Source organism: Sarcophilus harrisii, chromosome 2, assembly GCF_902635505.1.
Source record: "Sarcophilus harrisii chromosome 2, mSarHar1.11, whole genome shotgun sequence".
Lineage (NCBI taxonomy): Eukaryota > Metazoa > Chordata > Mammalia > Dasyuromorphia > Dasyuridae > Sarcophilus > Sarcophilus harrisii.
The window spans coordinates 264,646,605-264,660,892 of NC_045427.1; the positions used below are offsets into that span (position 1 = coordinate 264,646,605).

General features: G+C 36.0%; 1 protein-coding gene across 2 annotated transcripts in view; it reads left to right on the forward strand.

Moving 5' to 3' along the window:
- Positions 1–10,559: 10,559 nt before the first annotated feature.
- The window catches only part of TMEM62 (transmembrane protein 62), a 65,214-nt gene continuing 61,485 nt past the window's right edge, over positions 10,560–14,288 (forward strand). Inside the window, exons 1-3 of one of the 2 annotated variants that reach the window (XM_003756075.4) lie at positions 10,560–10,894; positions 11,069–11,180; positions 13,872–14,009. In XM_003756075.4, coding sequence (XP_003756123.1) covers positions 10,712–10,894; positions 11,069–11,180; positions 13,872–14,009 — 433 coding nt within the window. In that variant the 5' untranslated portion in view covers positions 10,560–10,711. Of the gene's footprint in view, positions 10,895–11,068; positions 11,181–13,871; positions 14,010–14,288 lie in introns of those variants that run through there. The other variant, XM_031952175.1, reaches the window with a different exon arrangement.

Below are 14,288 nucleotides of genomic sequence, written 5' to 3' on the forward strand. Positions count from 1 at the left end.
ATGGGACCCTGAACAAGTCACTTGCCTCTGCTTGCCTCAGTTTCCTTGTCTGTAAAATAAGTTGGAAAAGAAAATGGCAAAATATTCTAGTATCTTTGCCAAGAAAGACCCCAACTGAGACCATGAAGACTCAGACGTAACTGAAAGCAATTAAACAATAACAGAGAGAAAATGCTCAAGAATGTCTCTTGGAGAAAGAAGCTTGCTTATGTATACTACAAGGTTTAGAAACTGAAATCCCAGTAGAACGCTTTTACTATCTGGATTTAGATACAGATCTTATCATTCTTGCTATTAAAGTAAATGACTTAGGGGCAACTAGGTGCTGCAATGGATAGAGAACCAGACCTGAAGTCAGGAGGACCTGAGTTCAAATGTGGCCTCAGACACTTAACACTTTCTAGCTTGTGACTCTGGGCAAGTCACTTAACCCCAATTGCCTCAGCAAAAAATAAAAATAAAGTAAGTGATTTGAATAACATAGGTCCACTAGGAGATAATGTTGCTTGCCTACTAGTCCCCAAATATAATTGCCTTGGGGAAAAGTTTTTGACCTATCTGGTACCTTATATGTTTTCTTTATCTGCTTATGAGTCTTTCAACTCTTTAAGTCTCTTGTGTGGTCTTTATACCTATTTATGGGCTTCTGGAAATCTTTTGTGCCTTTTGCATTTTTTGTGGAGTCTTGATACCCAGATTGTTACCCAGAATGTTATTCAAGAGGGAAGGACTCATGTTTATGAAAATCTTGATAAGCAATATAGTTAAACTATTTTTGGAGATTTCCTATAATATATTCCAGGTATTGGCATAATGGAACATAAAGAAAATTATTCTTCTGGGCCAGTACTCAGGTAGTTAGTCTGTGTGAGCTCAGTCTTTAGGGGCCTTCAGTCATAGATTATATTTACAGCAACCCTGAGATAAAATTTTATTCTCTCTCACCAATACTCCTTTGTATTAGATATGAATTTGTGGGATTGAACTTGTAACTGGGCTCTTTTAACTATGCATAGAACATTTGTGTACTACTGTATTTGCCAAGGAATACCTAATTCTTAAATGGTGTGAAGAATGCTAACTTGGTTGAAAACTGAGAGACAGGTTTGGTGCCAGAGCTTCTAAAAGGAAAAAACAATGGCGTTTCGGACAAACTCCAGAGACTTTTTGAAGTTTCAAACATATAAGAGAAGCTGGCTTTTCAGTATGTCCTATTTTTAGCTTGCTTCTCTAGACTTTGGAGAGTTTCCCTTGAATGAAATTGGGCCTCCCTTTTAGTTGACCTGAAATCATATCTCATTTCCATCAAAAGAACTTATTCACTTCTGTAGGGACATATTTTCATCTATATAATTTGTTTTTATTTCTATTTGTTTTCTTCTAAAATGTGTTTACTTGATAATATTTAGAGAGGGCAAACAGGGTATAATTTTAGTCTATTACCTACCTTGGATACATATAAAGGAAAGAGAAATCACCTATTATGGGTCTTCTCATGCTTTCCTCGGGGCAGAAATTTACAGTCTTCCATGAAAGGGATGAACCAGATTCTAGAGATATCTGTTCATGTTTTCTTTGAGCCATATTGAAATAACACATGTAGACAGGCACACATCACATAGATAAATATACTGTTGAGTTACTATCTAGGTGAAGGAGAAAAAATTGAGTGGGGATTGGCATTGAACATTCCTTAGCCATGAAGGAGTTTAGGCAATTGCCCAATGTGTGATTACCCAGAACCCCAGGCTTGTTTATCAATGAAAAAAACAGCTGTGAGAATTAATGTGAATTGTATGATACATTGTTCATTGACATTTCAAATGTGTTTGTAGTCTAATCTGAACAAAATCATGTAATTGTTCTTTTAGGATCTACTGCAGATTTATGTTGTACAATTAAGCCCCCACTACTGCTTAACAATCCTAGTGCCTTTATCAACTCACTATCCCACTCTCCACAGTAGATTTTCCAAACCTTTTTGTTCTTCCTCAAGCTTCCCTTGATTTCCCCTTCCTCCCTCCCTTACCTGAGAACTACTCATATTTTACAGAAAAAACTGAGGCCATCATCTCTTATCACTCAAATGCCTCCTTCCACTTTCCTCTATGTCACATGAAGAGGTGGCTCTGCTCCTTATCAAAGCTAAATTCTCCCATCCCTGTATAAACAATTCCATTATCATCTCCTCCAACAGATTGTCCCCCGTGTCACTATTCTATCATTTATTTTCAATTTCTCCATGTCTACTGATTTATTCCTTTTTGCCTACGTGCTCATTTCTTTTTATCCTAAAAAAAAAAAAAAATTCTCATTATCCTTCTACCTTGTTGCTATTCTTTGTGGCTAACATCCTTGAAAATGCCTTATACAATAGGTACTTCTACTTTCTTTCCTCTTACTCTCTTCTTAATCTCTTTCTAACCCATCACTACTGCCCATTATGGACAAATGAACTTTTGATAATATTTTAAAATCATAAAATTTGGAAGTTTAAGAGATTTTAGAGGCCATCTAATCCCACCTCCTAATTTTATAGATGTGAAATCTGTATCTCAGAGAGGTTAAGTCACATGCATAGGATTTGATGTCAGTTTTGGAGTAGTACCTTGACATAAAAATGTTTTGGAGGTGATTTGAATGGGGTTTTTTCCATCTATGTGGTTCCTCTCCAGTGTCTATACTCTGTAGTTTTAATGTCCCTTTTGTTTCCCAGGTCTTTGGTAAGAATTTCATTAATTTCAGAGTGGTATAACATGTATTGTTTACAAGTATATATTGTATGCAATACTTTTTATATACCCTGTGTAAAACATTGTACTAGGTCACAAAATCCACTGTAGTTTAGATCTTTCCTTTCTTAAATCTATGAGAAAGCCAAATGTTATTTTATCAATTACCCAGAAAGGAAGTACAATGTCTTAAGTTTTTCATCAAATAGCACCATATTCAAGCAACTACTCAAATAATATAATCAGAATTGCTTGGACTTAGCCTTCCAAAAAATAGTGCAATGTCCCCATTTGCTTACCATAGGATGCTCAGCTTTCAAATGCTCAGACTACTTCTCCTACTACATTGAGTTTGTAGGATTTTTCACAACTGCACTCATCAGATTCTGAATTTAAACTAGAAAATTATGTATTATTACTCAAGAATATTTTAAAGTCCACATATGCAAAAATGTTTATAGCAGCACCTTTTGTGGTGGCAAAGAATTGGAAAATGTGTAGATAGATGCCATCAACTGGGGAATGGCTGAATAAGTTATGGTATATGAATGTCATGGAATATTATTGTTCTATAAGAAATGATGAGCAGGCTGATTCCAAAAAAGCCAGGAAAGACTTATATTAACTTATACTGAGCAAAGCAAGGAGAACATTATATATAGTAATGGTTTGATCAACTATGATAGACTTGGCTCTTCTAGGAATACATTCCATAGACTTCAGGTAAAAAATGCCATCTGCATTGGGAGAGAAACTTATGAAGAATGCAGATAGAAGCATACTATTTCATTTTTTTCATTTGTTTCCTTTTTCTTTCTCATGGGTTTTCCCTTTTGTTCTGATTTTTCTTTCACAAAATGATTAATATGGAAATATGTTTAAAATGATTGTATATATATATATATAGTTATCTATATCAGATTGCTTGGGGAAGGAAGAGATAAGGGAGAGAGGGGAAAAATTTGGAACTCAAAATCTTACAGAAATGAATGTTGAAAACTATCTTTACGTGTAATTGGAAAAATAAAATAATATTGAATTTTTTAAAAGGGAATATTTTAAAATAGGAGAATCTGTGACTCTAGCACTTAACCTGAAAGAATACTTTCCTGTTAATTTATATGTATACATGTAATTTGCTATATATGTATATATTTTATATGACTATCATATAATTTATATTTATCTTATATTTATAAAGAACACAATTTATAACCCCTTAATCAAATTATATATACATTTATATATTTTACATAAATAGTATAATTTATATTAATAACAATATACTTCTATTAAATATATATAAATAATTTATACAAGTTGATTGAGTGTGTGTGTGTATATATATATATATATAATTTCTACAAATATGTAACATATATAGATATAGCAACTCAATTTACTGTAGCCATATGATTTATTAGGCAAAGCAAAATTTCAAGAAAATTTGTTAACCATTCACTATATGAAAAGTCACTGCTCAGATGTTTCCTGAAACTTCTCCCAGTTAACTTTTTTAGGAGCCTGATAAAGGCCCCAGAGAGCAATGCAACAGTTTATGAAAAGGGGATTGGGGAATAGAGGGTGGCAAGAAAATACATGTAGTCATAGTCTCTCAGCTCTGAAGCTTGCAGTTTAAACAGAAAGGCAAGGGTAATGCAGGTAGAAATAGTGCCTTTTACCTCTGTTTTGCAGATAGATTCCAATATTTGAATATCCTCTCAATCTGGCCTTTCTTTTGGGACTCCTTACCTCCCCAGGTCAATAGCACTGGTCCTGCACTGGTTCCTGTTGCCATTGATAGAGACTTAGGCTGGAGTGGCAACTGCCACACCCATTCTGATTTCAGCTCTCTCATTATCCTTTCATAATAAGAGAATTAGACATTGTTCCCTGATCTTAAACTTGAAGAATTGGAACTGGAAAGGCAAAATTAACACATAAGAAACAACAGTTAACAAGACAGTACGGATTACTAAATTACTAAAAATCAGTTTCTTGGTTATTGTTTTTCAAGTGGTATCCAACTCTTTATGACTCAGTCTAAGATTTTCTTAGCAAAGATATGGGAGTGGTCTAGTGAATTAGATTAGACCAAACAGGTTAAATGATTTGGCGAGGGTCTGAGACCATATTTGTACTCAAATCTCTCTTAACTCCAACCCATGCTCTATTCAATGAGCCACCTAGCTGCCTCATACTCATAAATGCTCACTAATTGATTGATACTTTCTAATGTCCAATCAAGTTCTCTTTCTAATATACCTGATAATTCCCTAATTTTTATACACTAAGATTATTGAAATCCTTTCTTATAAAAACATGCATAAGTGGAAAGTTGATTAAACATAGAATTCTATTCTTAGATTGAATGTTTACAATAAACATTTTTTTTTAAAATAATAGCTTTTTATTTTCAAAATACATGCAAAGATAGTTTTCAATATTCACCCTTGCAAAACCTTGTGTTCCCAATTTTTCTCCCTGCCTTCACTTCCCCTCCCTGATATAGCAAGTAATCCAATATATGTTAAATATGTGCGTTTCTTCTATACATATTTATCATGCTGCACAAGAAAAATTACATCAAAAAGAAAAAATGAGAAAAAAACAAGAAAACAACAAAAAAGGTGAAAAAAATATGTTGTGATTCAGTTCTGACTGTCTTCTTTCTGGATACAGATGGCTTTTTCCATCATAAGTCTATTGGAATTGGCTTGAATCATCTCATTGTTGAAAAGAGCCATGTCTGCATTGACCCACACTTAACACTGCACACCAAGATAAGGTCAAAATGGGTTCATGACTTAGGCATAAAGAATGAGATTATAAATAAATTGGAAGAACATAGGATAGTTTGCCTCTCAGACCTCTGGAAGAGGAAGGAATTTATGACCAAAGAAGAACTAGAGGTCATTATTGATCAAAAAATAGAAAAATTTGATTATATCAAATTGAAAAGTTTTTGTACCAACAAAACTAATGCAGACAAGATTAGAAAGGAAGCAATAAAATGGGAAAACATTTTTACAGTCAAAGGTTCTGATAAAGACCTCATTTCCAAAATATATAGAGAATTGACTCTAATTTATAAGAAATCAAGCCATTCTCCAATTGATAAATGGTTAAAGGATATGAACAGACAATTCTCAGATGAAGAAATTGAAACTATTTCTAGCCATATGAAAAGATTCTCCAAGTCATTATTAATCAGAGAAATGCAAATTAAGACAACTCTGAGATACCACTACATACCTGTCAGATCAGCTAGAATGACAGGGAAAGATAATGAGGAATGTTGGAGAGGATGTGGGAAAACTGGGACACTGATACAATGTTGGTGGAATTGTAAATACATACAACCATTTTGGAGAGCAATTTGGAACTATGCCCAAAAAGTTATCAAACTGTGCATACCCTTTGATCCAGCAGTGTTTCTACTGGGCTTATACCCCAAAGAGATACTAAAGAAGGGAAAGGGACCAGTATGTGCACGAATGTTTGTGGCAGCCCTTTTTGTAGTGGCTAGAAACTGGAAACTGAATGGATGCCCATCAGTTGGAGAATGGCTGAATAAATTGTAGTATATGAATGTTATAGGATATTATTGTTCTGTAAGAAATGACCAGCAGGACGATTTCAGAAAGGCCTGGAGAGACTTACATAAACTGATGCTGAGTGAAATGAGCAGGACCAAGAGATCATTATATACTTCAACAACAATACTATATGATGATCAATTCTGATGGACGTGGCCCTCTTCAACAATGAGATAAACCAAATCAGTTCCAGTAATGAACTGAACCAGCTATACCCAGGGAAAAAACTCTGGGAGATGACTATGAACCACTACATTGAATTCCCAATCCCTCTATTTTTGTCCGCCTGCATTTTTGATTTTCTTCACAGGCTAATTGTACACTATTTCAAAGCCCGACTCTTTTTGTACAGCAAAATAACTGTTTGGACGTGTGTGTATATATATATATATATATATATATATATATAGTATTTAACTTATACTTTAACATATTTAACATATATTGGTCAACCTGCCATCTGGGGGAAGGGGTGGGAGGAAGAAGGGAAAAAGTTGGAACAAAAGGATTTTCAACTGTCAATGCCAAAAAGTTACCCATGCCTAAATCTTGTAAATAAAAAGCTATAATTAAAGAAAAAAAAAAAGAAAGAAAGAAAAGAGCCATGTCCGTCAGAATTGATCATTATATAATTTTGTTGCTGTGTATGATGTTTTCTTGGTTCTACTCCCTTAGCATCAGTTCATGTAAGTCTCTCCAAGCCTTTTTTAAATCATCCTGCTGATTTAACTAAATTTGTTTTTCAAAAGTTCCCTGGAGATGTCATTTAACCTATCAGTTTTAGTTAACTTAGTTAAAAATGAGTAGACTAATAGCACTCACATAATAGGGTCAATGTAAAAAGTATCAAAGGAGATAATGTATATTAAGTACTTTGTAAGCTTTAAAGTGCTATAGTAATGCTAGCTGTTATTATTATTGTATTATCAGGGAAGCAGACTGGTCTGGTTCTAAGGGTACAAAGAGGGAAAACAAAGAACAAAACAAATGTGCTAGGGTAGAAGGCAGCAACAAGGAGGTAGAACTTGCTATTTTTCACAATGAGAGAGAAGTTCTTATATTCTCATGAAGAACATTTTTCCTAAGAAGAAGAGGTTACAAACATTAGAAGAAAGGGTGGGGAAAGTGAATATCATATGAATTTCACTCATCTGAAATGGACAAAAGGAAATTGGAACACACAGTATGGTGAATAAATATATCAAACTCAACCAAATAGCATGGGAAAAAGCAATAAGAGACAAAACAACAGAGAATAGCTTCATGGAGAATTAACTTCCTGATTCATGGGCCAAGGGCAGGATTAAAAGGGGGAAATAATAAAAGCAAAGAACTAGAATCTAGTTTTCTAGGGAGTGTTTTCAATAAGGTAATAGCTGAGGAAATTGTGGTATATGAATGTAGTAGAATAATTACATTGTAAGAAATGAATAAAGATATGGTTATAGAGAACCCTGTATACTGTGAACCAGAGATTAATGTATATAAGGAAAACAATATTATAAAGAAAAAAATAGCTTTGAAAGTCTCAAGAACTCTGATCAATATTGACAAACTATCTCTAAGGATATATAAGGAAGCATGTTATCCATTTCCTGAAAAGAAGTAGTAGATTTGTGGTATGGAAAAAGACATACATTTTTGGATATGGCCATTGTGTGGATTCCTTTATATTTATTTCTTATAAAGTTTTTCTTCCCTTCTCTCAGATTTTCAGCTTGGGTGAAAGGGAGGAAAAAGAGGGTTGCCAATAGTCAATTTAAAGAGAACCATGGAAACATTTTAATGAAAGTACAGGAAATTCAGAAGGAAGCACAGACCTAGGATAGTTTTGAAAGTAAGATGTGGAATTTACCAAATACTATTTTTTAAGCAAGCAATAATATGGATATTGGGTTTTTTTGTTCATATATAAATGTGTATATATGTGTGCATGTGTGTATATACATACATATATATGAAAATACTTTTTTTGGTGTTTAAATTTAGAATATTACTAGTTAAATAACAATGGGGAAATTTTTTAATAGCTTTTTATTTACAAGATATATGCATGGGTAATTTTTCAGCATTGACAATTGCAAAACCTTTTGTTCCAGTTTTTCCCCTCCTTCCCCTCCCACCCTCTCCCCCAGATGGTGGGTTGACCAATACATGTTAAATATGTTAAAGTATAAATTAAATACAATATATGTATACATGTCCATACAGTTATTTTGCTGCACAAAAAGAATCGGACTTTGAAATAGTGTACAATTAAGCTGTGAAGGGAATCAAGAATGCAGGTGGACAAAAATAGAGGGATTGGGAATTCTATGTAGTGGTTCACATTCATTTCCCTGAGTTCTTTCGCTGAGTGTAGCTGGTTCAATTCATTATTGTTCTATTGGAGCTGATTTGTTTCATTATATAGTACAATGGGGAAATTTTGACTAGCAATTGACATTGGTGCCATGGTAACTAGAGATCATACTGGCATCACCACACTGGATGGAGACTTGAGAGTGATGGTACTGGAGAAAAATTCTAATCCCTTAAGATTTTTCTCAGAACTCTAAGGGGATCACTGCTCTGGTGAACCTGTACTGCTAGTCAGAGTTCAGATCTAACAAAAGGAGTGGTTTTGAGAAATAGAAGTAGCCTATTTTTGTTCTATAGATGACAAATTTTGATATGTAGGTCTGTTGGTAGATTAGTAGAAAGACAGTTCATATAAGTCTTTCCAAGCATTTCTGAAATCATAACATTTGATTGAGGGCTAGTGTGCAATAATGATTCTGATGTCTCTTGATTTCCCTGAGTGATACCACAGAATTGCAGGATTTTGAAGTTGGAAAGAATCTTTTAAAATCCATATATGTTAAAGAATTGACTCCACAGTGCCATCTTCATTTAACTTTTGCTTCAAGACTTTTGATTAAAAAGTCCATTACCTCTAGAGACAACTAATTCTACATTTGTGTAGTTCTAATTTTTAGGAAATTTAAATTAAACTAAACTTGCCTCTTTTTGCTCTCTCTGAAGCCAAGCAGAGTCATTCTATTTCCTTCCTAGGTAAAAATCCTTCAATCTGTCCTGCCCCTACTAAGTCTTCTCCAAGCTAAATATTCCTACCTCACTAAACTGATCTTCATATGAAATGATATCTGAGTCCTTCACATCCCGGATGTCATGATCTGAGCACTCTACAACTTATCAATGTTTTTCCTAAGATGTAGCACCCAGAATCAAACCAAGTATACCCGATTTTTGGTTAGCCAGATAACTCAATGGATAGAGCACTGTGCCTGGAGTTAGGAAGGCCTGAATTGGAATATGACCTCAGACATTAATTGTGTGTCCTTGGACAAGTCACTTAGTACCATTTGCTTCAGTTCTTCATCTGTAAAAATGAATTAGATGAAGAAATGGTGCACCTTTCCAGGATCTCTATCAAGAAAAACCCAGCTGGGGTCATGAAGAGTTAGGACTGAACTACAAAAAATGAAGGGATTTCCAGCTCTACATCTACGATACTCCCCCACTTAAGAAAATTGCACTTGAAAAATGAGTTTGGAAAATTGTACTTTAAAATTTTTTTATTTGGGGGAAGATGTCACAGGTCCAAAGTGGCAGCTGTTGGAATTTCACAAATGTTCAACAATTCTTGGTTAGGAGGGAGAAAATGGGCTTTGTTCCACTGGGACATCCCGGAGAAGGTTCTGGCTGGAGTCTGAGGACCCTATCTCTATGATCTTGGGCGAATGCTTCCCCTTTCTATGCTATAGTTTTTTAATCTCTAAAATACGATTGAACTAAGTTGGTTTTTGAGGTATATATATATATATACCTCAAAAACCTATATATATATAAAGGTTTTTGAGTTCTCTCTCTCTCTCTCTCTCTCTCTCTCTCTCTCTCTCTCTCTATATATATATATATATATAGGATCTATGGTCCTATAACGCCCTGTTGCCTATATCAACTATCTGGGTGAATCACCTCACTCCCCTTATCTGCAATTGGACTAAAAGGCCTCAGGTTTTCTCCAGATCTAGATCTCTGTTCTAGATCTGTGACCTGAAGAAGTCATCTCCCTTCCCTCAGTTTTCTTGTAAAACGGACTATGTGGCTTCAGGGATTCCTTTCTGCTTAGGTTTCCGCTTCTGTCTTTGGGACTAAATCACATCCTGCCCTACTAACAAGTTCTAGACGTCGGCCTCAGAGGCTTCTTCTCAGTGTAGGACTAAGTTCTGGGGCAGGGCAGGCCTCAGCGCTGCGGCGACGGGCGGGGCCGCGGACTTCGGTCCAGCGCCAGCCCGGGGGATCATAGAGTCCCGGAAGTGCGTGGCAGAGCGGCTCCCGGGGGATCCCTAGCTGTCTGAGCTGAGTGGAGGCTGGATGTCCGTGGGCTTGGCGGTCAAGGTGGTGGCCGGGCTGGCAGTGGCGGCGGTGGCGGCCGTGCTGCTCGAACACTATGGCTTGGTGGGCATGTCCTCGCCGAGGCCCGTACGGCCCCAAGTCTTACACAGGCCCTTCCCGGCGCCCGGGGACGAGGCCACCAACATCTTCTGGGGCTTGCAGGTGAGGAGGGCGGGCAGAGGGAGGTGTCTCGGCTGCCAGCCCGGCAGAGAAGGGAGCCGAGAAGGGAACTGAGCCCAGCGGAGGCCTTGCAATCTCCGGCTCGTTCACCTGCCGGACCCGACGTGGTTCCCCTCCCAGACGGGCTCCCGTTCATATTTAACCACCGCTTTGCAGATCTCGGACCTCCATATCAGCAAGTTCTTTGATCCAGGCCGAGCCAAAGACTTGGAGAAGTTCTGTTCGGAAACCGTCGATATCATACAGCCTGACGTCGTCTTAGCCACGGGTAAGCGGTGACTCCCCACTTTGGGGGGCGTGGAATGCTCTGCTTCTCTGCCTTTGGCCATGCTGGGCCGGGAAGCGCATCTCAGCTCGCCTCGGCCTCCGAGGCCACACCAGCCTCATAAATAAGGTCTATTGCATTAGGTCCTCCCGAGGTGTATCAACATCGAAGGCAACTCATGATGAAAAGGACAGGTGTTCTATGGTTGATGTGGGGTGATACCATCATCATTAGTTAAATCTGTTCCACCATTAAATTGTAGAGAGGGCTGTTGTGGAATATGTTTTGCAAGACTTCACATTTATAATGGGTTGCCTTCCCAATGGGTGGAGAAGAGAGAGAATTTGGAATTAAACAATGTTTTTGAAAATTTGTAGAGGGTTTACTATCTGGGATTATGATAAACACAGATAATGCATAGTATCTATTAGAGGGAACAGCCTCACCAGCAAAATTAAAGAACCTGAAATATGTGTATTTACAACGTTTCACTTGGGAAATTTAGAACTTCTATATTATAATGAAAAGCTTAATGATAAGAAAATATTATAATTGATAAAGACAAAATGCAACTAACTTGTCTATTAACCATCTGGAATTTATTTTAGAATGAGATAGGATTTTTTGGTATACTTAGAGATCACCTCGCAGATAATATAAGAAAATGACAAACATAATACATATAGACTCTTGTGCATTTATGCTGTTTTTGGTATCTGACTTTTTTTTTTTTTCTGAATCTAAGATAAAGGAGCTAGAATTACCTTAATTTTAATAGACATTATGTATTATCTCTATTTATGTCTTATCCCCATTACACAGTAAACTTTATAAAGCAGGGATTAATCCTATCCAAATTTTGTATTTTCCTTAGAGTAGTTCTCTATACATGGTGACCATGACAAATTTTACATTTGTTGAATAAATGAACTGAATGTAGAGCAAGAATATGGTTTTTAGAAGGTAACTTTCTATTATCCCACAATTTTCTTTCTAAACTGTTGAAGGTTCAAATGTCTGATTTAAGACTTTGTTAGCTGATCTTTTAGTTTCTGTGACTGATTCAACCAGTTAATCTCTTAGTTCTATGCCTGTCACATAGTAGGTGCTTGTTAAAAACTGGTTGAAAAGAAATGCTGTCTGGGTGACTGACTCAAATAATATAATCCTAAACCCTTTATTGGAATAGGCATTTGAAGGTGAATATTTTCACCGAAGGGGTACTCTTAGGAAACCTGACTAATGTCCCCTAAGGTAGATCCTTTGATGGAAATATCTGGTACTTATCTATACTAGTTTTATTATTTTTAAAAATTCAGTTGTTTTTTTGTTCTGAATTCAGAATTGGGAAGACCTGAATTCACATCTTGTCCCATACACTAAACTATATGGCTCTGGCAAGACACTTAACTTGTCTGCCTCAGTTTCCATATTCACAAAATGAAAATAATAATAGTGCCTACTTCCTATTAAATGAGGATTAAATACTTTGCCAACTGCTATATAAATGTTAGTTATTATAATGATTGAAAAAGTTAGCATTGTGTTGTGTTTGCTATTACAAATATAAAAGCAAAGACAGATTTTATTGTTAAGGAGCTTGCTTTCTAATGGAGACATAGGGAAGAGTAAATTACTGAAATCATAAATATGACAGTAACAATTGCTCATTGTTCTTGCTTCTGAAAATGAAAAGAAATGGATGGGAGTGAAGAAAACAAGGACAGATGTAATAGGCATTAGAGCCAGTCATCAAGCAGGACAGTGGAGTTCCAGGATAGAAAATCCTCTAGAATCAGCTTAATTTAGAATGTGTTAACTTTTTCTTAAAAGATATTTTGACAATTGCATTTCAGTATAACTGGTTTCTTTTGTAACTCTATGTCTTTTATGCATTTAAAAATAGTAGCCTGAGAAGGGAGTCTCTGGGTTCCAGCAGATTGCTAACTCAATTCATGACAAAAAAGGTTATAAAGTTCTGTTCTGAGTTATGGGTACTGTAAGGTATTTGGCAAGGTTGTTAAAGAGGATGGTTGGGGTTTTCTTGAGCTAGTGCCCCGGAGAGACATATGTAAGGTAACCAAAGTGGAGGCTGGCATGGGAGCCAGGAAAACCTAGTCTCAAATCTCTCTTTCTCTACATACTAAACTTTTGTCATTTAACTTCTCAGAGCACCACCCCTGAGATAGGAAGACCTGAGTGCAAATCTGACCTCAGATACTTACTAGTTGAATGACCCTGGGCAAGTCATCAGTTAATCCTGTCTGCCTCTGTTTCCTCATCTCTAAAATGAGCTAGAGAAGAAAATGGCCAGCCAATCCAATATCTCTGCCAAGAAAACTAAATGGGATCATGTACTGAAATAATTCAATTACAACAAATGCCCTAGACAGTTCCCTAAGAATAAATGTTGCAGATAAAGTGCTACTCTACATTGGTAGAGGGAGTTTCCTCATTTGAGGAATTTATATCACTGCAGTTGAAGATCCATTTCCTATATATGTAAAACAAATAATTTATGACTTTATAAATAAAACCTCTCCTGAAAAAATTTCCCTATTTTAGTGTGTTGTTTTGAATGCAGTCCTTGTCAGGTAGGTGGGTACCTCAATCCTGTTTATCATAAAATGGACATTATTTGCCTAACCTTCTATTATTTTAAAATGAGATATAACTTTTTTGATATACTTTCAGGTGACCTCACAGATGGCCTAAAAAGTGATCGTTGGGGATCCAGGCAGTTTGAAACAGAATGGCAAACTTATCAAAATGTCCTGAAGAGAACTAGGGTCACAGAAAAAACCAAATGGCTAGATATCAGAGGAAATCATGGTAAGAGAGAGCCAACATTTGGGTATTATAGAAGCTAACATTTCACCTGGAGTTTGTGTTTTCTAGTCCTATTAAAATTGAAGTATTTTATAAAATCAGTCATTCTTACATGACTTACATGAGTGCTAAAAGGTCAAGTCTAGTTGTGTGAAATATAACAGAATATGTACTCAAAATCTATATGACATTGTTAGTCACTAAGGGATTTGATAATCCTAATGATGTGAAAATGTAGTTCTCTATTTTAAAACCATTATATGGGATGAAATTGTTTTAGTG